The 25,490-nt window shown below is 42.5% G+C and overlaps 1 protein-coding gene across 1 annotated transcript; it reads right to left on the reverse strand.

Moving 5' to 3' along the window:
- Positions 1–1,234: 1,234 nt before the first annotated feature.
- EHHADH (enoyl-CoA hydratase and 3-hydroxyacyl CoA dehydrogenase) lies at positions 1,235–25,023 on the reverse strand. Its single transcript, XM_083741827.1, has 7 exons — positions 24,601–25,023; positions 17,431–17,534; positions 14,962–15,137; positions 14,481–14,592; positions 13,614–13,718; positions 7,795–8,136; positions 1,235–3,838 (listed from the first exon to the last, which is right to left on the reverse strand). The coding sequence occupies exons 1-7, from the start codon at positions 24,672–24,674 to the stop codon at positions 2,568–2,570; spliced, it is 2,184 nt and encodes a 727-aa protein (XP_083597953.1). The 5' UTR covers positions 24,675–25,023; the 3' UTR covers positions 1,235–2,567.
- Positions 25,024–25,490: the final 467 nt, after the last annotated feature.

Here is a 25,490-nt window from a genome sequence, read left to right on the forward strand (position 1 = left end):
CTAAGACAAGGAATGGTTCTGAGCTGTTGGCAGGGATGGAAAGGGCTTTGGAAAAAGCTCACAGTGTCTAAGGACATGAGAAATTCTAGTGTTTTGGCAAGAGAGGACCAGGGACAAACGAAACACTGAGCAATGCAGGATGTTGACTGAGAGCCAGGGCAGCTTTTAGGAGAGAGAACCAACTAGGCACTGGCAGGAAATTAAGGGACTTGAAACAATGGCAGCAAAGGCATTGATGTGAACAAAACTGGGGCAAGTAAAAAGATGGGGCTGCAGACAAGCTATGCAGGACCTACAGTAGGTCCAAGAATGGTTATGCGCTGTTGCTGTTGCCAAGAATGGAAAGTGTGTTGGAAGTCAGAGAAGTGTGGACCAGACAGGAAAGAGGGGCAAAGGGTTGCCAAGTCTATCCTGGAGAGGCTGTCTATAATTTAAAGGGATGCACAGAAGGATTCTAGCTGGTGCAAATTCCCACTTCACCAGAGTACAATGATGGGAAAAGCCACAACACATGAAATTCTTCCTTCCATGAAAGTACAAGCACAAGAACCCTCTTACAGGCTATATGTGGACACCCTAAGAAGGCAGCTAGGTTTAAGAGGAAGGAAAGGAATTTCAGAAACTACTTAGAACTGAAACCCATTATGGAGGGAGGGAAGTTATAGTTTGGTTCTATTTCTGAGAAAGTAACATATTAGTTCTAGTTACTATCCTGTGGCTAGCACATTATGCAATAGTGTGTGGTCATTTCAAGGCTGAGTGGCATGAGAGAAGGATACACAATCCACTGGGTCTCCTTGTCTAATGTTCTTAACCAATACAAGTCACCAGATCTTCTGAATAATCATGAATAGACAATTCAGCATCTTGAGGTCTGCCATATTGGCAATGCCTGCACAGCCTCCTTTGGCCAAGCCCTGGGAGTAACCAGAGGCAGATTTAGGGCAGCATAACTAGTTCCACTGCACTGGGTGCTGAGCCCAGAGGGCACATCATGGTGCTGCAGCTATGATGTATGGAAGGTGAGAGGCAGGGGAGCAGCAAATTTTGGCCTTGCACCAGGAGCCGCTGAAATTTCAAAGACCCAAGTTCGCCCCTAGTGTGATTTGCCAAATGAGGCAGCCTGGTGGGCCAAATTTGGCCAGTGGGCTGGCGATTCCCAGCCCCAGTTCTAGGTGCTTTGTGATACTAGTTTTGAGTGTGAGATCAGGAAAGGACACTGTAGAAAGGCACATGTGATTAATTAAAATAGCTTTATTTAGGGAGAAAAATCCTTGCTGAATCTTGGTGATTTTACTTTTGATTTCCTGTATTCCAGAAATAATTAGTCTGAGAAGAAATGTTTGGACACTCTTATGGCCTCAGCACTGTAATTCAGACTCAGAGGTTGGCTTGGCACTCTTGGAAGCCCTTTTTGCTGGCACCATTGGTGCTTATGGAATCCCTGAGATACATTATTTCCAGCACGCCCTAAAATCAATGTTCCTGAAGGCACTTATTCTGTACTTGCTGATACAGAAATTCCAAATTATGTAAGAGAAACAGACTGAGGAATTTGGAGATCACACAGGTTTGAAAAGGAGAGGAGACACTGATTTAGAAAAGGCAGACAGCAAGAACGAGGCACATCTTTACGCTAGACTGAAGAGCATTTGAAGCATCAGTTGCTGAGATTCATTGGTCACCATCAATGTGTAAGAAGGTGGAACTGAGCCTTCCAAGGCTGAGAGTTCTGTTCCTCAGCTACATTTCTCATTAGCAGTGTTTATCCACTTCACTGCATTTCATCTCTGAAATGGTCTTTTTTACTTAGCACATATCAATTGTGGAAGAGCAAAGGTCAGAATGATAGCTATCAGAAGCAGGTGAAATTGAGATGCCCTCCTCTGAATTTATTTGGAACTATCTCCTGCCAGGCAGCGGGGCTTTGCATTAGCTCCTCCCTTCAGGAGAAGCCAGCGCAAAGCCCCACTACACCACCAGGTGTGTGTGTGTGAATCTCCACCTCTGCCCAGTGGCAAAGCTGGATGGAGGAACGCTTCTCCTTTTGTCGACTTGGCGGGGGGGGGAGGCCTTCCACAGAGCTTTGGCATCAGTCCCTCTTTGCCCCAGAGTCCAGGGAGACCAGCAGCAAAGCTGCCTCACCCAGCCTCATGGGCAGGTCGACTTTAAATGTAGTTAACAAAGAACTGGAGGAAAAAACAGTGGGTGCAGAAAGTCACATACACTGTATTTTTCAAGCTCTGTGCCTCCCCCCTCAGTTGTCCTTCCCTTTCTGAGCTGTTACGCCAGGGTCCATGATGATCTCATGGAGAGGCTGAGTAGTTTCATTAGACATGAAAGTATTATGTTTTCAGGTGAGACCCTCAGGCACAGTTTCAAGAAGGTATGATAAAAAGCACGCTGCAAGCAGCAATATTTCACTCACATAGGCAGGATACATAGATGTGTACATCGTATTAGAATCAGAAGAGACACTGACAGTGTTCTACAATGCGCTGTGTTTTAGTCTGGACTGGAACAGTCAAAAATATTGGAATGGGAAAACCAGACTGATTGCACTGCAATTACAACTTGCTGTTCTGAGTTCCTACAAGTGATGACCAATCTTTCAGAGGAGGGCTGCCCAAGGCTACAAGCTTCTGCAGAAAGGCACTGGGCTGTAGTTTGGGTATGTCAGGATTAGCCTCAGCATACTTCTGCAATTTTGCCAGAACTGTAGGCAACCCTACCTCAGAAGCATAGAACATGGGACCACCCCTATGTCTGGGCCAGCCGTAGCCATTGATGTAGATGGTATCAATAGCTTCTGGACAAGAAGCTATTCCATCAGATAATATCCGGAAACCCTCATTGGCAAGGGAATATAGGCAGCGTTCCAGGATCTCATCTTGGCTAATGGTGCGTACTGAAATACCATGAGCATTTCTGTACTCAACAAGAAAACCATGAAGCCAAGGATCTGACTTTGTTACCCTTTCCCCAGGTTTATCATACTGGTACCAACCCTTCCCAGTTTTCTGGCCGTATCTCCCCTTCTCACACAGAATATCAGGGAGTGGGCTGTATCGTCTGCCATCTCGTTGACGAGGAGGTGTGCCAAGAGGCAGGCTGGGTCCAGTAAGGCCTTGCCCTTTCCTAGATCTCCAGCCCACATCAAGCCCAGCAAGGTCTGAAACACGGAAGGGACCCATTTTGAAACCAAATTCCCACAGAGCTTTGTCTACTTCCTCTGGAGTACTGCCCTCTTCCAAGAGGAAGTATGTTTGCTCAGTGTAAGAATTCAGCATTCGGTTCCCAACAAAACCAAAACAGTTCCCTACAACAACCCCAATTTTGCCCATAGCTTTGCCAACTCTCATGGCTGTGGCAATGGCATTGGGAGATGTTCGCTGACCATGGATTACCTCTAGTAGCTTCATTCTATTAGCTGGTGAGAAGAAGTGGGTGCCAATTACTTGCTGAGGGCTGTTTGTGACAGAAGCAATCTCATCAATATCAAGGCAAGAGGTGTTCGTGCACAGAAGGGCCTCAGGTTTGCAGACTGCTGATAACTTCTGGAAGATTTCCTTCTTCAGAGCCATATCCTCATATACAGCCTCAATAACCATATCTACATCCTTCAGTGCACCAAAGTCCAGTGTGAACTGAGGCAAACCAGGCATAGAGGCAGCCAGTGTTTGGCCATTCTGTTGCATTCTTAAAGCTTCCCGTTCTAAAAGAGCTGTGATAGTTCCTCTAGCCGCCTCCAAATGCTTTTTATCCTGTTCAAGAGCCACTACAGGAATTTTAGCCTTGACCAGAGATGCCACGATGCCTTGTCCCATTGTCCCTAAACCTTGTGATAAAAAGGGCAGGGAGAGAAAGGAGAAGGAATAATTAGAAATGTTCTACAGAGAGGAGCTTATTAGGCAATCTTTTAACTTACAAAATAGGCAAATAAATCGAGGGGGAAACCATTGAGAAGATCCACATTTGAATTAACATTACCATCCTGAAAAGAAACTACTGTAAGGCTGAAGATGGAAAGCAACGTTAATGTCTGTGCAAGTGAGTTGGGATTATGCATTTCATAGGGGATTCTGTTCAATAGCTACTAGAAATTGCACTCTCCTCCTTTTCTTCCTCTATGCATGAGTGGAGGAGATAAGCTATGTAGCAATTCATATTTGCTGTCTTGCCAAACTCCAGCAAACTATATTTTTACACAAATCATAGTTATTAGGTTTGGACAAAACGGCTGCAAATCCCCACTAGATACTTCTAGTCTCCTCCACCTATAGAAAGAAGAAGATGAGGGAATGTGCAAGCCTAAGGCTCTTGGATGCTTGTGTTCATAATACAAATTATGGTGTACCATCATATCAGAATGCAGCCAAGATAAAGTTGTAGTGTAGCAGAATAGGAATTCCTCACAATCAAGTGACCTTTTTTGTCTGATTAACCATCTTTTCTGTCATGAAGTGTGGTGGAGCATGCTTTCAAAACCTATTGATCTTCATTTATTCTAGAAAGGCTGCATCAAATTGCTATTAGTCAATGTTCCCCAAAAGCCTTCTGCTCAAAGCTTTATGGAGCCTTACACATGGTGCTTCCTCAGTGACACAGCTATCTAGGCTGGCCTGCTATATGCTCAATACATTCTAGTTTCAGCCCACTGATTTTATATTTGGACAGCTACTCAATCTGTGTTCTGGGACAGCTACCTGATAAGGATCAGATCAAAATCCCTTTGTATTGCAGGAGCCAAAGATCAGAATGAGGAAACTTTGTAATAAACAATATTTAGAACCAGCTGTCAATGTCTGAGGCTTGCTAAAAGGGTCAAAACTATGTGACTAACACTTTTGCTGTACAGTGATTTAATTATTTTAAAAACTCATGGCCCATATTATCAGGTCTATGAATGTGACTTGTTTTAGCTGGACAAAGAAACACAAACCACAGGGATTAAAAAATTAATCTAAAGCAGCTTTATGAAGAATAGCTGAAATTATGCTGTCAGTAAAACAAGATCAATTCCTAGTAATGCGGGTCAAACAAGGTTGCAATTTGGCTCAGTCTTCCAGTATACTATGGGATGAAAAATAGCTGAATAAAGAGTTTACAAGATCAGAGACACAATTAAAAGAAAAGCTGGAACATGTTTGTCTCTATTTAAATGTTTCCTACTACTTCTGGAAGTCCTTTCCCCCTCTAAGTCATCTTACGTAGTTGATCTGACCTCAGTTCCCACTGTAGTTATTTTCTAGTTGTATGGTTGATTTCCAGCTGGATCCCTGTATGCATGGGGCCTGTATACTTCCCCATATGGGGCACACAACAGCTTTTTTGGGGGGGGGAGCTCATTTGGGAAATTGTTTAAAAAAAACTCTGCCGCCCACTGCTGTGGACCAAATCTGAATAATAGTGATATCTATAGGTACGATTCCGCCTTATTTAAAAACATACACACACACACACACACACACACACACACACAAACACACACACACACACACACACACACAAGATCTTGTTTATGAATCTCTCCAAATTTGGCTGTTAGTGGGGAAGGATGAAAAATGTCTTTATACGCAGAAGAACCTTAGCTTCAGAAGAATCTGAGAAAACCAGTTCTAATTAATGCAGAAGATTAATGGAGATTCAAATGGCAAGGCCCAACACTGGCTCTTTAAAGAGAGCCTTAGGTCTAATAGTGAAGCCCAGACTCAAATGAAGCACTACCCATTGCAATGAAGAGAAGACTGGGATCACATTCAAGTTTTGCAGGGGCAGGGGAGGCGGTTTTATATATAATGCAACCACCACAGAAAAGTGTCGTTACCTTCATTTCGATAATGCTATCCTTACACCCTGCTTCTGTATATTACAGCAAAAGTGGACCAAATCAATTTATTAGGTAGCTGAGCACCAGATATGCTCAAGCAGCAGTCAGTCATGCAAAATTCATCCTACACTGCCTTAAAAGCATTTCAGATTCAGTTTGCTCGAAGCAGCGAAGCAAGTTTGTAGCAACGCACAGTGACCCATGTATAATGATGGAAAACTTGTTACAGAAAATTCAGTAGGCTTAAAATGTATTGAAACATATTCAGATTGTAAATGTTCAATTAAAGTGCTGCTTTATTTCAAAGTTCTTTGTAGTCTCTGAAGAATATGCAAATAAGGTGCCAACATGAGGAACAGATGTTGGTAGATGCTAGTGTTTCTACTACATATTCTCTAGATTAATATTAGCTTGGAGTAAGAGCCTCCTCTGGGCAAGCTATTCTTGCTCCATTCCATTCCAATGATAATTCAGAATTAATATTTCTGTTTTGACCTGTATCTGTATTTCCATAACAGACATATCCATTTTGCATATCTGTCACTTGTCTAGCAGCAAACCTGTCATTTATGATTTCCCATGAAACTCAAAATGGAGACTGTTCCCACCAAAGCCCATGTGGTAATGCAGATCAGGTTGACACACATTTACGTCTGCATACTGAACAATAAACCACATCCCTCCCACATGTGCTGAGCTTCAGGCTCCATGCTGCTTAACATGAATGTCAGTTCTCCAGTGGATGAGTTCATAGCAACTTGAGAGTTCAGGCTTGTTGGCAGATGTAACTGACGACATAGAGATTTTTGCTCTAAAGGGGTATGACTCATGCAGAGAATGTTAATTAAGATTGCAAAATGGAAGAAGCAAAGGGGCATATGAAGCCACAGTCCTCAAGGCTACCTCGTGCTGAGGTGAGCTTGCAAAGAGCTCAGGTTGCACCCACTGCAGCAAAGCACATCCTGTATCTAATAACTGGGGAGGGAGGGAGGGATAGAGGAGGGATGAGATAGCTGGCAGTCTCTTAAAAATCAAAGGGGCATTGCTGAGGGCTGGGCTACTTAGAGAGCTGTCTCCCACTGAGTATACCGATCAATATGCAGAACAGCAAAGGACTGTTGAGAGATCTGTGCAGTGCATCAAAGAGCTTTATTTCAGCTGCCTGTATAAAAAATTAATGAAGGCATTATTTGGGGGGGGGGGTGAGAGAAATAGGAGACGGCAAAATGGGAAGAGTGGCTCGCTACAATGAGATGAAAGCTTCTTAAAAGGTACTTGTCAACAAAACATATTGGGATGAATACATCCTCAAATGATTAAGTACTTTTCAGTAAACAGCCTCTGTGCAAGGGAAAAGCAGTCTTTGAAACCCAAGCCTGACAGCCCCTTTTTCTTGCTGAACTTTTACCCATGGTGGCCAGAAGCAAAGGAGCTTCTATGGGCTGTGTAGGTGTAGGTGCACCTTCTGTCACCTCTAAATGACACCTGACAAAAATACCTTCTGCATCTGTTGCAGAAGACCTACTTTCAAAGATCACATTCCAAACACAAGAATCTCATAGAGTCAATACATTATTATTACACCGGCTGAGCAAAACAATCTCCCTCTACTTAACTTATCACAGAAGAGGAAGGGATAATGGGTCATTGGTTTCCTTTTCTCCCCCTGTATTGGGAGATTTACAAAAAGGCATCTCAAGTTGTTCAGAATTAGAGGTGGCAACCTTAAGTAGAAGCAAGGCAACGAGATTCAAAGGAAGGCTGAGCTCCAGGATCTTTAAACAGTGATGCAGCTACTGAGAAGGGAAGCTGGGACTGAAGAAGTGATACACCAATTTTGGATCTCCTGCAAGCAAATTAGGTGATGCTTAAGAATGAACAGGGAACAAAATAGGAACTTTGCAACTGCTACTGAGAACAAGATATCAAGAAATGGCTTAACTCATGAAATCCTATAGTCTTACCTATCACAGCTGCTCTCCGGACTGGCTGAGGGACTGCAGTTTTCCAAGATGCTCCACTCGGCAATGCCCACTTCTCCACCAACCTTTGTGCAAAGAAGGCATATTGCAATGCCTTAGCCTGTCCTGAAGTCAAGAGGAACATGAACAGCTCCCTTTCTCTGCGAATTCCTTCTGCAAATGGCAGGTACACAGAGGCTTTTACAGCATGGAAACACATTTCTGGCGAGAGGCACCCATTAGCCTGCTTCTTCACCTTCACAAAAGCTGCATCAAGAACGGCTTCCATGTTGGGTAGCTTAGGAGTTTCTTTTTGGCAGAGCCTGCGAGGGCCCAACGGCTGTCCTGTAGGGACGGAGAAATCAAGATGACAAAACTAGTCAGTCCATATCTTTTCCTGATAAACTAAAATTAATTTCTTGTCCGTCTGCAGGTGAAACACAGTCTCACAACGCAGCTCTCTTGACATAGCCCTGTAGGTAGGAGTGGATCCACTGTAAAGCAGTGCCAATCCCACAGAGTTGGTCCAGGAGGTAAAAGTTAGAAGTAAAGGACCCTGAACAATTAACTTCAGTTGAATTTGACTATGGGGTGCAGCCCTCAACTCCACTTTCAGGCTAAGGGAGCTGGTGTTTGTCCACAGACAGCTTTCCGGGTCATGTGGCCAGCATGACTAAACTGCACAGAACACCGTGACAGAAGCCAGAATGCACAAAAATGCCGTTTACCTTCTCGCTGCTGCAGTACCTGTTTATCTACTTGCACTGGTATGCTTTCGAACTGCTAGGTTGGCAGGAGCTGGGACAGAGCAATGGGAGCTCACCCCGTCACACAGATTTGAACTGCTAACCTTACAAAGATTCCATAGTCAATGGAATCAAAAGCTGTTGACAGATTGAAAAGCAGAAGCAGAGCCATATTCTCCATGTCCTGCTCTCAACAGAGGATACATCAGGGTGACCAAGATTGTTTTGGTGCTAAAACTGTGCCTGACCCAGACTGAAATGAATCCAGATAAGTATTTTTAAAGTATGTTTACTTGTAAACACTAAGTTCAATGGAACTTACAACTTAGAGTATTTAATATTTATTTACACTTTTTAAAAAAGTGTAAAAAGGGATATTCTAACCCTTATGCTTGCAGAGAGGAATTTCAAAACCTCACTGCAGTAAAGAATTTAAGCATCCTACATTTTCCAAAAGTAATATTAAAAACGGAGGCAATCTAAATTGAGCCATATTAAATATTTTCATCTCCCCTGAAATTTGACCTAAGAAATACACAACATTTTAAATTCCAATCACAATCCTAGATCACATATTTTGAGTGTTCTACAAAACCACAGTCTCTGAAACACCCTGTATGTTTCTTTCTTCTTTTGTTTAGGAGATAGAGGTGGGAGAAAATAATGTCATGATTGTTGATAATAATGAGGATGATCTCTTTGTAGCTCATGTTACTGTCAATATAGAAAAAGCCAAGATAATATACATTGTATTATTTATGGGACATAACTTTCTCAAACCTTTACAAAAAGAAAGGTGAGAAAATATATCCAGGTATTTCAGTATACCACCTTCTGGTACAAGGACTTCAACCGCTTATATCAAAAGGCTCATTTACAACATGCAAACACCTGGTTATTTAGGATTCCCTGTACAGGCAGGGCAATCCATAGGGAAACGGAGCCCCTGGAAGCAGAAGAAAGTGAGAACACAAGAATGGCCAGGAAGTGCCATATATTATCTGGTCCCTTGAATTAAAGTACTTGTCTGGACTTGCCTAATTTGATGCAGAGAGATTCCTGTTGTGGTGGTGTTGGCAAAAGATTAAAAAAAAACACAGTTGAGTGTTTCTAGTGGGATTTCTCCTGCTTCAAATTCAGTACATCTATTCTATAATATAGAATTGTTCCTTTCCCAAGTGGTCCCTTCTATCCATGGCCATACCTGCCCCATACCTGATATCATGTATAGGGTAGGTGGGCATGGTTTGTGGGAAACAGCCTCATGGGCCAAACTGGGACCAGTGCCTGCAGTCCAGATGTTTCCCTCCCCTGTTTTACGCCATATCGTATCTATTACATATCAATGTTCAGGAGGTAATCCTCTCAAAGTGACAGTCTACCACTTACTTTAAATTCCACAGATACCACAACCTATACTTGTCCCTACCTGCCATAGGTGACCATCTGGACCATCTGTGGACTGTAGGTAGTGAAATGTGCATATGAGCCCCACCCCAAACCCGATGCAAACACACTCTTTGTCAGCAATTACTGATCTTTTCCAATTGATTCTTAAGAGGAGATGAGGAGGTCTTTGGTTTTTTGGAAGGAGACCCACCCAGACAAGAGCTGGAGGCTCACCTCCCCCAAACTCTGCTTGAAACACCATTGAAAAATTATGGCAACATAATTACAGTAAGGTCTGCTTTGCAGGAAACCTTCCTCAGACATACAAATTACTGGGCACTGAAACTCTCCGAACTTTGTTGTGTCATGGGTAGAATTACCAACAGCTAAATGGTAATCATTATTATTATTTTTTACATTTGTGCCCCATCTTTCCTTCAAAAAGCCTAGTATTAAAAGGCAGCCACTGTTCAGACTTCATCTGAACAATGGCACAGTAGCTGCCTCCATGAACACAAAGAACTATGGAACTCTGATAAATTGATGGCATTTGCTGCTGTATGCTGAAAGCAGCATTATTTTCCAGGTTTTAGTGCCATCAGGTGGACAAAGTGGATAGTGTGATGTTAAAAACAGCTGATGCAAACATATTCCCCCCCAAATACGTTTTCTCTTCCTTGCTCACGAGACATCTAGCTGAATTGAAAATACTCCCCCTCCTTTTTACAGAGGTGCAAGTTGCACACCACTTGGGTAATCTGTGGAACAGGATCACAGGGAAACCCTGTGCATGTTTATTCAAAAGCAAGCCCCTTTGGTTTCAGTGGGATTTATTCCCTAGTAGGAATAGATGAATTTGTCCATTTTGGTTTCTCCTAGTTTTTCATTTTCCCACCCTTTAGCTTAGTTCACCACCTTCCTTCATCAGTTCATAAGTTAGTTAGTGGTTGGTTTTTTTAAGTCTTCATGAAAACCATCAGATTTTAGCATGGATTTCTCCTCATATGCACATCTTTGTATGCAATTTTGTCTAACGTTCACATTTTTGCAAAGCTATTTTCCCTTATATAATGAATTTTTGTATGATATTTTCCTGAATATATGCATTTGAATGCATGCTTTACCCTAGCATGTGCATTTTGGTAAACATTACTTGGCTGGAGAGCTGAATGGCAAAATGTAGAGAACTGCAGATTTTGAAGAACGTCTGTTTCAATTCACATATTGTTTCAGAAAGTGCAAAGTCAGTAGGATTGCCTAAAAATGTGAACTGAATCAAACTGCTCTCCCTCAGTGACTCAGCCAGCAGCACCCTGGAGTCACCCTGCTTGAAATGTGGACGTCTGTGCATTGGAAATGTCTCACCAACTATTGCCTTCAGAAGGGTAGTGAGAAGAAGTACGATTTTATGGGTAGCCAAATGTGGAAAGATGTAGTTGTTCAATAATTTGTTTTCTGGTGCTTAAAAAACATATTAACAGCAGAATTCTATGAATATTTTAATCAGAAGTAAATGCTGCTTGCTCATTGAGAATTTCCATTCCACCTTAAGGAGCAGACGTGTGGAACTGTTGCGTGTCACATGTCTGCTACATTCCAGCACAGCTTGCTGGGAACGTCCATTGTGTGTATTGCTTTTGTTCTTCTCTGTCTCTCTGAGAAGATGAAGAGACAGACGACATGTTTCTTTGTCCTGATTTATGATTAATAAATCTGTAGTTGTAGTATGCTTTCACAAGCCTCACGCCTACTCTGTGTGCGCAGTTCGATCTGCTGATAGTGTGCCCTGGCTTTGAAGCCCGGGTCACTGATTTACGTTGGAGCAGAGGCCGATGGGTCTTCTCAGCAGGACGGCTGGAAGGAGATGGCCCAGCTGGGGCTATCCAGCTGGCCTTGCAGCCCTCTGCATGTCGACAGCCTGCACAAGATGGCAGCCATTGGCTGCAATCTTATACTCTCTTACCAGGAATGACCAGCATGACAGGGCATGAGTGTTCAGCCTCCCTTCCCACAGCAGTGTTGCTGTCACTTACTGGTATCGGACAGGGCAGCAATGAGATCAGAGCTACACAAGCACACCAGTGCAGCCAATCTGGTGCTTGTGCTCTTCCAACTGTGGTAAGTGCGAGTGACACCACTTAAGCTCAGTGGGACTTACTTCTGAGTAGCGATGTATAGCATTGTGCTGCTAGTCACCTGTTGGCCATGTTATATTTGTCGTATTAAGCTTGCTTGTGTTTCGTAAAATAGGAGTTTCTTGACGGTGTGATTATTAGACCCGCTCAGTCACAAGTGTGCCTCTGTTTTAAAATTTATAACCAATTGTGTTTTCATTACGACTGGCAGTAATGATGCTTGACTCCAAAATTATAGGCCAGCCATTTGTTGACACTGAGTCTGCATAGGCACATTTTCACGAGGTATATGCACCAAGGAATGTGCTGCTCAGTGATTCAGACAGGCCTCAGGTGCTCCTGTAGGGCCCTGCTGGCGTTTGTCCTTTAACTCACTGCACAGCAGATGCCTGGATATCAACAAAGAAATAAACAGACAAATATATGGAAACTGCTTTAGCTGCAAATGGTGGAAACAGAAAGATTTAGGTTAAACTATAGAAAGAAGTTCATAATTGCAAAACCAGATTAGCAGCATAGCAGATTGTTTTGTGCAGGTTATAAAAAGTCTTTGCTTGGAAGGCTCCCAATCTTCCTTGGGAAGTGTTTACCTCTTTTGGGAGTGGGTTTCACACACCCTCCAAAGCCTTGAGCCGTGTTTTTTGGCCTGCCAGGGGTATTGTAACTCCTGTGTTTTAGCAGATCCAGGCAAAGAGCCTTGGTGGAACACAGGAAGACATTCAGTGCTATGATGGCAAATATTACAGGACTGGGAAAGTTATGGCTCTCTGGATGTGTTGGACTCCCAACTCCCATCAGCTTCAGCCAGCATGGCCAAGGATAGTCAGGGATGATGGGAGTTGTAGTCCATCAACATCTGGAAGGCCACAGGTTCCCCACACCTGACATGAATTACTATTTTCAGACATATATTTACAACATTTATATACTACCTAACATTGAATATGTTAAAATAAAAACACAATAAACAATAAGACAATAAAGGTCCAGTAAATTTTTTCCATGATCAGCAATAAATGCGAACAACTGGAGAAACACTTCAGGGAACGCTCTTCCACCCCTATGAGAACAAGGTTATATTAACTAAGGACAACCAAGGCTGCATGAATTCCTACCTTAGCCATGCGATTATTTTGAAAAAAGCAATGTTTTTGGAATCCCTTGATCATCGATATTCAGAATCCTATAGCTTTATTTGAAAAACAAAAACATAAAAACAGCTCCACCAGTTAATTGGCAGGGCATCAAGTTAACCAAGGATTTTTGTATGGATATTTATGATTTGGTAATACAGTCTTAGTATTTTCCACCAACTATCCTGTGTATCAGGGCTTTGTACCATTCCAATGTTGTACCTTAGTAAGGTTACTGCCCTATGCACACTTATGTACCAGGGAAGGAGCCCCACTCAACACTTGTGAATAAACATGCATAGGATTGCTCTGCTAAATAAATATTTTCACTGATATTTGTCTATGGCTCATATTAAGGCTGGGCTTCAGATCATGCCTCATGTGTTATGCTGCTGCCGAATACAGTTAAGAACTCTTACCTACTACTCTTTCTGCTAAGTTTATGGCCGCTTCGATTGTTTTTCCTTCCACAACCCCATCTAGGATTCCCAGTTTCAGCGCTTCAGTTGCTGGCACATGTCTTCCTGGCATGAAGAAGTGGGAAGGAAGAAGAGAGTGAGGAAGGCAGACAAGACAACATCAGGGTTTGCTCCAGTTGAACAAGGGGGGCAGGCAGCGACAAGATTGGGACCTATATCACTTGGACTCCCTCACCTTGAGCCAACTTATAGCAACTGCTATGCAGGAAGGAATATCTGCAGCCAGTTCCAGTTCCAGTGGGTCTGGTTGTTTGTTTGTTTTAAGCATGTGGGTCTTTGTGTATCTGTTGCATTTATAAATGTTATTAGCTACTTTGAGGACTCTAGCTAAAAAGTGGGTTAGAAATATAGGGTGCAATGCAATGCCACGCTCTTCCAGTTGTTCTGTCTGCAGCTTGGCAGATGGAATCATCACTCCCTCTCCTCTCCCCATGCACTATTCTGGGGGGTTTTCCTAACCCTAACCCAGAGCCATTGGGGGGGCATGGGGGAGGAGAGTCGGGGAGCCTTGTTGTGCAAGCTCAAATCCTTCCACTGATGGGACTTGTGAAGTGATTCCTAAGGGGAGTGCAACTCCACCCAAAACAGTCTGAATGTCCAATATTGTGACCTTATATACATCTTATTACTTAGACATTTCAGGGATCGAACTTAGGACCTTATACATACATAGTGTGTGCTTGTCACGGCCATTTTCTAGCATGTTACTTGCATAGATATTCATTATCTTGTAATGTCAGTATAGTTATCCAGCTGTTAATATACTTGACACCTGTATGGTTAGCATTCACATCTGGAGGAGCTTACCTGTGGTGATGATTTCAAGTGCAGCTGGTACTCCAATCAGTCTGGGAAGTCGTTGAGTCCCACCAGCACCAGGAAGTAAGCCTATTGTGACCTCAGGTAAACCTACCCGAGCCTGGAACAAAGATTGGGTATTTGTGATGCTTGGTTAGAGAGTTACTAGGGCTTATAATATATTTTTTTATTTATTTAAACAAGGACATACACTTCAATAGCACCCAAGAACAAAAAACCAAACAAAACTGAATGAAAACAGAGGGGGCGGGGATGTGGAGCTACCTCACTCTCATTTATCAATGATGTCATAGTCTTTAATGATAAATCGGTATCCCTTACCTGGGTTATGACTCTAAGGTCTCTGGGTGGTGTGTTGGTTGGAGGTAAAATTCCAAGTTCAAACTCATAGAGAGAACATATATTAAGGAGCCTTTCCAACAAGCTGACCTATCTAAGCTGTTTTTTTTTTAAAAAAAAATCATTGTACCTGCTTATTTGCAATCCTGTAATGACAGCCCAGTGCTACTTCCAGGCCTCCTCCAAAAGCCACCTCTTCAATAGCAGCCACCACTGGCTTTTCACTCTTCTCTATCAGAGAAACTACTGCTTCCAAGCTGGGCATGTCTCCTTGACCTATCCTGGGAAATCCTTTGATATCAGCACCTAAAGAAATTGAACAAAACCACGAATATATATACAATTGTGTTGAGATGTAATATATCTAGTGGGTAATTTATTAAGGGTTGGTACTGGCTTTGCTCCATGGAAGGTTATCTGTGGGTTTTGAGGGTTGCTTTTTGTTCACTTTCAGTCATGTGGTCAGTCTTTCAAAGCAATGGAACTACACTTGCATAGCGGATAGTGAACCTGCTCTTGAGACATTTGTAATGCTTTTTAAGAGACAAAATCAAAGAACTCATTCCATAAATTATATACAGACAGGTGTCAAGTCAATAAGAATTCCCACTATGGGTCTCTAGTATAGGATCTTGCATTGATCTGCTGTGGCCAATTACATTCAACATCCCTACTGACAATCAAGGAAAATTTAATCACTAGTGGAGTTAACACAAAACCAGATACAAGGGTTAGATGGTTAGCAAGTTCTAGGGTTAAGTTGATGATACAAACAGATTCAATTAATCACAAAAGGGCCAACAAAATGTAAACTTTAACATAGGCAAAGGTAGCCATAATAAGCAAGGTAAAGATAAAGGCAGGTTAGAGCAGTGTTTTCCAAACCCGTGCAAGTGGGTCATTGGGTTTTATAAGCAAACCCAAATTAATTATTGCTTTTAATACTTAACTGGTATGATGAAACCTGTAACAGCATTTTGTTTTGTTGGCATATTATAATGCTCTGTTGTCACTTGTAACCAAATGTAGGAAAGGCTTGAGTCTTACTTTTTTAAAAACACTGCTCTGGCATCTGGCGGCAGATCCAGTGAGAGTTTGCCACAAAGTGCTCATTTGGGGAGTTGTTTTGAGTGACTGTTACAGCTTTCCTCTGATGAGCACCTTTTGGCAAACCATCACCGGATCTGCTGCCAGGGTTAGTTAATAGTTTAGCCAAGGGTGATTTGAAGTTTGTTCCGCCAACATTTGTCCGCTACTTTTCTGCTGAAGAAGCAGAAGTTTGAGTGAATGTGAAACCCATGTGTAACTAATCTTACAAGGTAGTCTTTGTCTGTGCAAAATGAACAACAACTCAGTGAACTTTTGTGACATGATTCTCAAAGAAAACTTTGGGGAAGTGAGGTTATCTGAATTTTGGCTTCATGTTACTCACATTACCCAATTGCTGCTGAATATCCTGAGCTAGCAGATGAGGCAATACCTGTGCTATTGCTATTTGATAGTACCTATCTTTTCAAACCTAGCAGTTCGAAAGTATGTCAAAGTGCAAGTAGATAAATAGGTACTGCTCCGGCGGGAAGGTAAACGGCATTTCCGTGCACTGCTCTGGTTCGCCAGAAGCGGCTTAGTCATGCTGGCCACATGACCCACGAGGCCGGCTCCCTTGGCCAATAAAGCGAGATGAGCGCCACAACCCCAGAGTCGGTCACGACTTGACCTAATGGTTAGGGGTCCCTTTACTTTTTTCTTTGTGAGTCAGGCTATGAAGATGAAATGTGGTAGCAGGGTTATATGAGTTGGGGCCCTGGGTGCCTGAACACCCACAAAATTCACCAAATTAAAGGGCCGAGCACTCACATATTTCGGTGCCAGTGCCATACACGCTGCAGGCACCCACAGCCCCGGGCACCTACAGTCGCAGGGCCAAGCTGGCACTCCTGAGTTGGTAAGTTGCCTACTTTGGATGGGGTCATACTTTCCTTAAACTTTTCAACAAATTCCACATTAACAGGAATGTTAAGTACACTTTTGCTTGGATACCTCAAGTTATAATTACAAAATACACAAATTTACAGTTGGAATGCCAGAAATTGATGGCTGCTGAAGACAAATGGTCCAAACTTCATGTGACAATAAACTGATGGGTCACCTTACCAAGTAAATTAGGGTTATGAGTCATCATACCAAAATATGTGGGAACCACTAGATTAGTGAATGAGAGGAAAACAATAATGTTTGGTGTCACCAGAGACTATAATGAATATGAGTCTTCAGTTCTTGGAACTCTGAGAAATGGTTCTCTATTTCAGTTACATAAAAATCACTTTATGGTTCTTTAAAAATAATGGTCTGTTAAAGGATCAATAGACATCACAAGATATAAGGAAAGGCACCCAAAACTCTACTTTCATTAGTACAGCATGGCTAGTTTAGAATACGTATAGTGGCATTTAATTAGCCAGGATTATTTTCAGTAAATACTAAGAATACAGTTGATTCCAGGCAAATCCATGGTACCAGTGCAGAGTTGCAAAACATATTAATTTTTAACAGGAGCAGAAAAAAGGTGATACACAAGCATGAGTTCAAAGGCTCTTACCTGCGCTGAATTTCCCATTTGCTCCACAAATCACAACAGCTTTCACAGTGGGATCAGTATTTGCATGCTTCACATCTCGTTCTAAAGCCAGTAATGTTGGAGGGCTAAAATAAAGAAAATAATCATTGAAAGTGTTAGGGGAATATCTGATTTGTTATAAAACAAATATCTAAAACATTTTTTTTTAAATCATGTGGAATCTATTTGGGAACTCTCAATGGAGGATTCTAACCATTCTAACCTGACCTGAACTGTACAAAGATGTTATGTTGAGTCCACAGGTAAAACCTATGTGCATGTAATGTATTTCTTCAGAAATAATGGCAATTAGATGGCCAAGCCTTAGAATTGTATGCTCTTCCATGTGCCTCCCTCTAATCATCGTTTGAAGTTAACTGTAGGCCTGATCCACACATGAGCAAAAAGAGATGGATGAAGGTGATAATGACCTGAGATGGAAAAGTGATAATATTACTTCATGGTGGAGGTGTGGGATACCATTTCTGAATGCTGCTCCTATGTAAAAAAAAACCCAAATCTTTATTGGTAAGTAAAATCTAACAGCACAAGAAGTAGGCTGGGCTAGAATCGCCTGATATGCAGTGGTGTTTGTTTGCTTGTTTTAAATTGCAACCATTTTCTTTTTTTGTTTACGCATGGGGACATTACAAATATGCAGCAGCAGCAGCTGCATTCTGAAGTTTTAAAATCCAGTCTAGTACTTCAGTATTCTACCATGTCATTCTTCTCTGTGCATAGACTGAGGCCAGTAGTTGGTCAGTTCCGACAAAATGGTCAAAGCAGAAAAAGAAGGAAGAAGACATTGGGTATGAGGAGAAGAGAGGAGTGAGAAGGTGTGAGTGAACATGAGAATATTTGAATTTTTGTTCTCCTAGAAGCTTGATGATGAACAGCAGGCAATATACTCTAAAGAAACATGAAGTAGCTATACTGATACAGAGCTGTTTCTAAAATATTGAGTGAAAAGGCGATTTTGCAAAGACCTCCCTTTATGGGAAAAACAGTAGCCATACAAACAACATAGGTACATAAATATGTATCCTAGACAGTGCTGTGGTTGTGCTCTGCAATGTGCAGCAGCAAAGCTGGGGGAAAACAAAGCGGCTGCAGTTTTCTCCCTGGGCACCAGCACAGAGTGGCTAAGGAAACCCAGCCAGATGGGTGGGGTATAAATAATAAAATTATTATTATTATTATTATTATTATTATACTTTCTTGTTCACAATAAGCCATCATTTGGATTACTGTTATGTGCATACCAGGCCATTGATAAAACATGAAGCCTGAAAAGATATGAACTACCTCTAGAGGGAGCTAAAATGGCAGCAAAAACTTTGAAATAAATTCAAAACTGTGGCGATTCCCCATTACTTCTTCCACCTTCAAGGCCAGCAGAAAGTCACAATTAGAAACTGAAGATGCAGTACGTAATCTTAAAGGCATTTGAAAACACCAGTTTGAACCCAGGCTGACTGATTTGTTACATGAAAAACACTGGTGCTACACATCTCACATCACAGTAAACATAACACACCCTACACAGAGATTATTTTATAATGATGTGGCCCAGAGTAAACGGGGAGTAAGTGTGTTTTGCAGACAGGTATTGCACAACTTTAATTTAAAAACACTACTGCATCATGTGAACATTTCAACATATTGATATAGATAAGTGAGTTTTTCCCAAGTTCAATGCTAATTTCTTTAGTTATATGTTGTGTTTTGGACACCTTCCCAATTAGCATCTCAACTCCCTTACTGCATGCCTGTTCTTGTACTTCTGAAGCATAAAGCATGTACCTGTGTGGTTCTTTCTTGCAACATACAATGGTACCTCAGGTTAAGAACTTAATTCGTTCTGGAGGTCTGTTCTTAACCTGAAGCACCACTTTAGCTAATGGGGCCTCCTGCCACCGCTGTGCGATTTCTGTTCTCATCCTGAAGCAAAGTTCTTAACCCGAGGTACTATTTCTGGGTTAGCGGAGTCTGTAACCTGAAGTGTCTGTAACCTGAAGTGTCTGTAACCCGAGGTACCACTGTATACAATTCCATACCATGGCTCCATGATCATTCGTGTGGGAGAATTTAAGCCATTGTGACAAGTCAGTTTGAAACTGTAAAGCAAATCCTATAACATGGTTGGGCATTAGCAATGCCAAATTGATTTTTCAAAAAAAGTCAGGGATAATATGACTTACGGTTCCAATCATATGCACACTTAGTTAGGAATAAGCCTTAGTGGACTCAATTTGACTTACTTGCAAGCAAATATACACAGGAGAGGGCTGTTAGGCTACTATTTGTTATATTCAGCATTTCAAAATGTGGTGTGACAGAAAATATATCAGAAATGTTATATTGCAGGAATATGGAGACTGCAGGATCTACCTTGCTTGTTACTTAAATTCCAAGATCTACCAATTGGAGTCAGGTGCAAGATAGGCAGGGAGGGGAGCTCTTACACTTACTAACTAATATGTATATTAACTTTTTGCTTTCACCAGAACAGGGGCTAAGTCCTCTCACAAAAATATCCACCCCCCAGCTTTCTTCATTTTAATAGTCTAATATTGAGCTGTAGAGTCTTGTTGTTGTTGAACTACTGTGAGTCGGAAACCCACACAGATGATTGCCCAGAGATCTACCAACATTGGCCAGAGTTAAGGGGAGGTGCTGTATAGTTCAGTGGCGGAGCAAAAAGTCCCAAGTTCAATCCCTTGCATCTCCTGGTAGAGTTGGAAATAGATACATGCCTAAGAAGCTGAAGAGACGCTGCCTTGTTGTGTTGACAATACTGAGCTAGATGGACCAATGATGCCTTATGCCTTGTATTCTTGGAGTCATTTGAACAAACTCAGTAAGATGACATTTTACATTCTCTATGGAGCTTCATCTCTGACAATCTTTACACTGCCTGTGAAGTAACTAGTTTATAGCTAAAATACAGAAACACAGTTGTCGTCAATGCATTGTAGCTAATTATCTGTTTATGCATCATTTGTTAGGGAACTATCTTACCACTGGAAAACAAAAAGGCTAAGTCTGGGTTCCATACCGAAACTGTCTCGCTAAACATGGAATAGAAAAACAGGTTATTTACTAGCAAACAGTAACCCAGTACAGTGGTACCTCGCAAGACGAATGCCTCGTAAGACGAAAAACTCGCAAGACGAAAGAGTTTTTCGTTTTTTGAGTTGCTTTGCAAGATGAATTTCCCTATGGGCTTGCTTCGCAAGACGAAAACGTCTTGCGAGTTTGTTTCCTTTTTCTTAAAACCGTTAATACCCAGGGAATCCGTGCTTCGCAAGACGAAAATACTCGCAGAACGAAAAAACTCGCAGAACGAAATAATTTCGTCTTGCGAGGTAATGTGATCATGATCCTGGCTCAACCTAATAGTATCCAAAGTCCTGAAAAACACAAGACTTTTGAGTTTACATATTAACCAGATTCTCAGCCCATGACTTTTTCCTTTTCTTTGGATGATCTTTATCATGCCAACGTTACAATTTACCATTAAAAGTGGAATTTTACATAAATCTTTTTTTAAAAAAAGAATTAAGATGATTACTTCCCGCTTCCTGTAATGAGAAGGAAAATGTAATCCAAGGCATACTCTCCTTTGCTCCAATGTAACTTCAGGCTAGGCTACTACCTACACTATTTGGCTCATAGGTTTTGTGACATGACTGACTGCAATAGTAGTAGTAACAATAGCTGCTGGCAGTCATCTCATTTTCAGCATGCAAATTCATCTTTATTGAACATTGTTGTTCTTGTTGTTTAGTCGTGTACATCTCTTTGTGACCCATAAGTACCCATAAACATGTGATGTGACAGGAATTCCCAGTTTTTCCTTCTGGGTGAGGTGGTGACTCCATTATAGGCCCACACAGCCCTGAAACGAAAGAAAAGCCACCTGGACAGCAGCCAACTGAAAGGCAAGATAAAATGTCCCAAATGAATTAATAAAGCTATCTGAGCTCTACAACCAAGGTTTTATGCTTTGGGACTCATGTTCTGTCAGCCCCTTTCCTAAAAATGCTACACTTCAGAGGGACCAACAGGTCCCTTCTTCTAGGGATGCATTACTGAAATTGCATTGAAAAATTCATTCAGATTTGGAAACACTTTAAGTTTCTGAATATGAATGGGTACTTGTGTTCAATAAAGATGAATTCACATGGCAATTCTGATTAGTGAAAGAGTGAATACAGAATTGTGTTCTAGCTCCTGGGAGATAATGAGCAGGCAGATGGAGACTATGTTTGTTATGTAGCTTCTCTGCAGATGATGACAGTAGGATCAAAATGAGGAATGTATATGGAATATCAGTTCTATGAACCTGTGGAAGACAATATGGTGCAAAGTTGTTGGTCCACACCAGGAAGTCAGTATAGAGGACCAGGACAGGGGTCACAGACTTACACAAAGCATATTGCTAAGTCAGACACAAATACACATATCTGGCTATTCTGTATCTCTTTGGGTTCACTGTGCACAAGCACAAAGCTGTCCTAAATTATTTTGAAACTCCAGTTTGGGAAGCCAAATTTTGCTAAATATGTTATATGCCATTTATACTTTGTAAAACATTTTGAAGATTGCTCAGCATATTATTGCCTTATACTTTCTTTCTTTCTTTCTTTGGCGATCACTCGTAGCAAAGTAAGATTGTCTTCCATGAACATGGTCTTAACAGTGAGTCCGTAAGTGACTGTGGAGGCAAATTCTGGATCCACACCTCCTTCCACAGTGGGGACATAGGTTTCCAGGTGGAAGGTGATCACAGTGACGGTTTGCTAAACATGCCTTCCTCTTAGCTTTTTTATCATTTTCACCCTGAGTTCCTGCTTCTTCAAAGTCCATGACACCTTTGGTAAAGGATGTTCTCCATTTGGAGCACTCACAGGCCAGTGTTTCCCAGTTATTAGTGCTTATCCTACATATTTCAATCATCTCCTTATTGCACAGCTAGGAGAGTTTCTCTACTTGATCAACGAATGTTTGTAGGTGAAACTGTAGTTCACAACTACAGTGGTACCTCGGGTTACAGACGCTTCAGGTTACAGACTCCGCTAACCCAGAAATAGTACCTCGGGTTAAGAACTTTGCCTCACGATGAGAACAGAAATTGTGCAGCGGAAGCAGGAGGCTCCATTAGCTAAAGTGGTACCTCAGGTTAAGAACAGTTTCAGTTTAAGAACGGACCTCCAAAACGAATTAAGTTCCACTGTACTATCTATATTGCCTTCCACTTGTGGCAGTAAGGTTTCTATTGTTTACAATCTGGGCTGGTGTGGTGCCACAGAATGTTCAGTTATTCAAGGCACACTGACCAGTTTGTAGTCCAACTTCTGTGAGGGTAGGAAAAGTTGTTAGTTTGGCTGTGATGAAAAGCTTATATGGGAAGCAGCCCTATGACATAGGAAAAGGGAGGTCAGCCAGAGGATGGATGCAGCGTAAGCAATGGACTGAGAAACAGAACCATGAAGGAAAGGTAGCCAGAAAACAAGGTTTAAATAAAAGGGTTAAGAAGACTGAGAACTGAGGCAAAATGAAGCTAATCAGTTCTCAGTCACAAAGCCAGGAGGCTCTGTATAATGAAAGGAGTGTTAAGGAAGTTGATAAAGAAAATAGCAAAAGGAATTTAGCTAATTCTGTAGCTTGAGAAGCAAGAATAGTGAAGACAAACAGTTGAAGGGAAGAGCCAAGAAAGAAAACAGGACATAACTTTGTAACACAAGAAAACATTTAATAAAAAGGAAGGAAGGAAGGAAGGAAGGAAGGAAGGAAGGGAAAACAGGACTGAGGCTGTAAACTACTGGCAGGCAGGAAAGAAAGCAAAGCTTTGGAGGGGGAGGAACTGTGGGGCAAAGCGCCAAGAGGGCATAAGTGTGGTAGGTTTAAAGTCCAGATCCTTACAGGGAGAAATCTGCCAGCTAATGATTTCTACTGTCACTGATCCCACAAGGGATAAAGGAAGGCAAAAAGAAAAAAAGAAAAGGAGAGTGTGTGGGTGCTGATTTCCCATGCTGATTTGAACTAACTTTTGCTGCAAGCAAGAAACAATATTTGAGAATAGGGAAATTTTTGCATTAGTCTGGAATTAATTCACATTGTAATTGTAATTCACATGTCTCTTGTATATATGGTATCTTTTGTCTAACAGGAAATTCAGGGCTGAAACTCTGAAGCGCAGGGGGAAAGCCATAACTTAGGGTCCTCATGCTGCTTGTGTGTGCTTGTTAAACTTGAGAACAAAGCTAACCACCCAACTAGGGTGAAAGTATCTCTGCAGTACCAAACTAAAACATCTCAATATCATGCTGGCTTATGCACTGCTGGAAAATTAGGGTTGGCAAGCTAGAAGCTAGTTGCGGCTGTAGTCCTAGGCACAATTATTTGGAAGTAAACAAATCCGGGGACGCGGGTGGCGCTGTGGGTTAAACCACAGAGCCTAGGACTTGCCAATCAGAAGGTTGGCGGTTCAAATCCACGCAACAGGGGGAGCACCTGTTGCTCGGTCCCTGCTCCTGCCAACCTAGCAGTTCGAAAGCACATCAAAGTGCAAGTAGATAAATAGGTACCGCTCTGGCGGGAAGGTAAGCCGCGTTTCCGTGTGCTGTTCTGGTTCTCCAGAAGCAGCTTAGTCCTGCTGGCCACATGACCCAGAAACTGTACGCCGGTTCCCTCGGCCAATAAAGCGAGATGAGCGCCACAACCCCAGAGTCGGTGACAACTGGACCTAATGGTCAGGGATCCCTTTACCCTTTGCTAAACAAATCCGAGTAAGGGTGCAAAGGCTCTGCTTACAATCCATTACACCTAAGAGGAAGCATCACCGAGTACCATGGGACTTTCTTCCATGTAAACATAAGCAGCTAGTCCAGCATCCTGTTTTCACAGTGGTCAGCCTATGGGAAGCATGCAAGCAGAATCTGGGTGCGACAGCAAGCGACCCTCCGAGTCATGCAGAAGAAGCGCATGCCGGCTCGCTCGTTGCCAGCGTATCTTTCAGGGGCCGAGCCTGCTTCGAGGGTCAAAAATGCGCTCTCTGGGGTCGAATCTGCAGACCAGCAGTTTCCACCCGCCAACCAGGAGCCCGAGAATCCCTTGGCTGGGGCGAAGTCTTCCCTTGCAAATTACCTGAGCGTATTGAGTGGAGGATTACACAGTCGAATCACGGCCACTGCAGCCGATCCCCGCGTGTACAGAGCCATGATCTCGCGCGGACGGACCCCACGAGCCCAAGAGACGCTTCGAGCTCGATTAAGCAGCACCGAGGAGAAGGCGGTCCCTGTGGGAACCAGAAAACCCGGACTAACCAGACTCCCTGACGGGCTGGGGAGGAGGCTGGCCCCGTTTGCACCCGAGGGGGAGGTTCCAGCTGGGGCACCAAATCGTGAATTCGCGGCTACTTGGACCCACACTTGCCAGATGCATGCTCTGAAACATGGGCGGAGCCAGGATATTTTTGTTGGGGGGGGGGCAGAACCGACGTAATTGGTCAGTTAGTTAAGTATTTCTATTTAATCCAGGGGAGGCAGCTGCCCCCTCCCCCTGCCCTCTTGGCTAAGCCTACGCTCTGAAATTGCTCCAATTTATACAACCGTTCACTCTCTGCTACGACAAGCAGTTTTCAGGGCGAGAATTCACAGAGGCTGCCTTCACGCATGCGTACTCAGGGCAAAATACTTGCAGCAAGTAAGAGCTGCAAGCTTGGTAGAGAAAGGGTCCCACTCAAATCAGTAGGACCAAGTTGAGAGTGAACACGCTGTAGCCCCCCGAATCAGACTAAAGGGCTATATATAGTCCAGCATTCTGTTCTCAGAGGGACCATTCAGATGCCTATAGGAAGCTGCACCATGACAGGACTGCAAAATCTCTCTCCCATTTGCCATCCCCAGCAACTAGTTTCCCGAGGCATACTGCTGCTGCCCTTAGAGGGAAACGGGTAAAAGGCGGATCCTCATGAATTCATGTGATTTTTTTCATTCAAATTAAATAAAACTGCCATGATACTGTAGACCATGCCT

This window comes from Podarcis gaigeae (genome assembly GCF_964106915.1).
Source record: "Podarcis gaigeae genome assembly, chromosome: 5".
Taxonomy (NCBI): Eukaryota; Metazoa; Chordata; class Lepidosauria; order Squamata; family Lacertidae; genus Podarcis; species Podarcis gaigeae.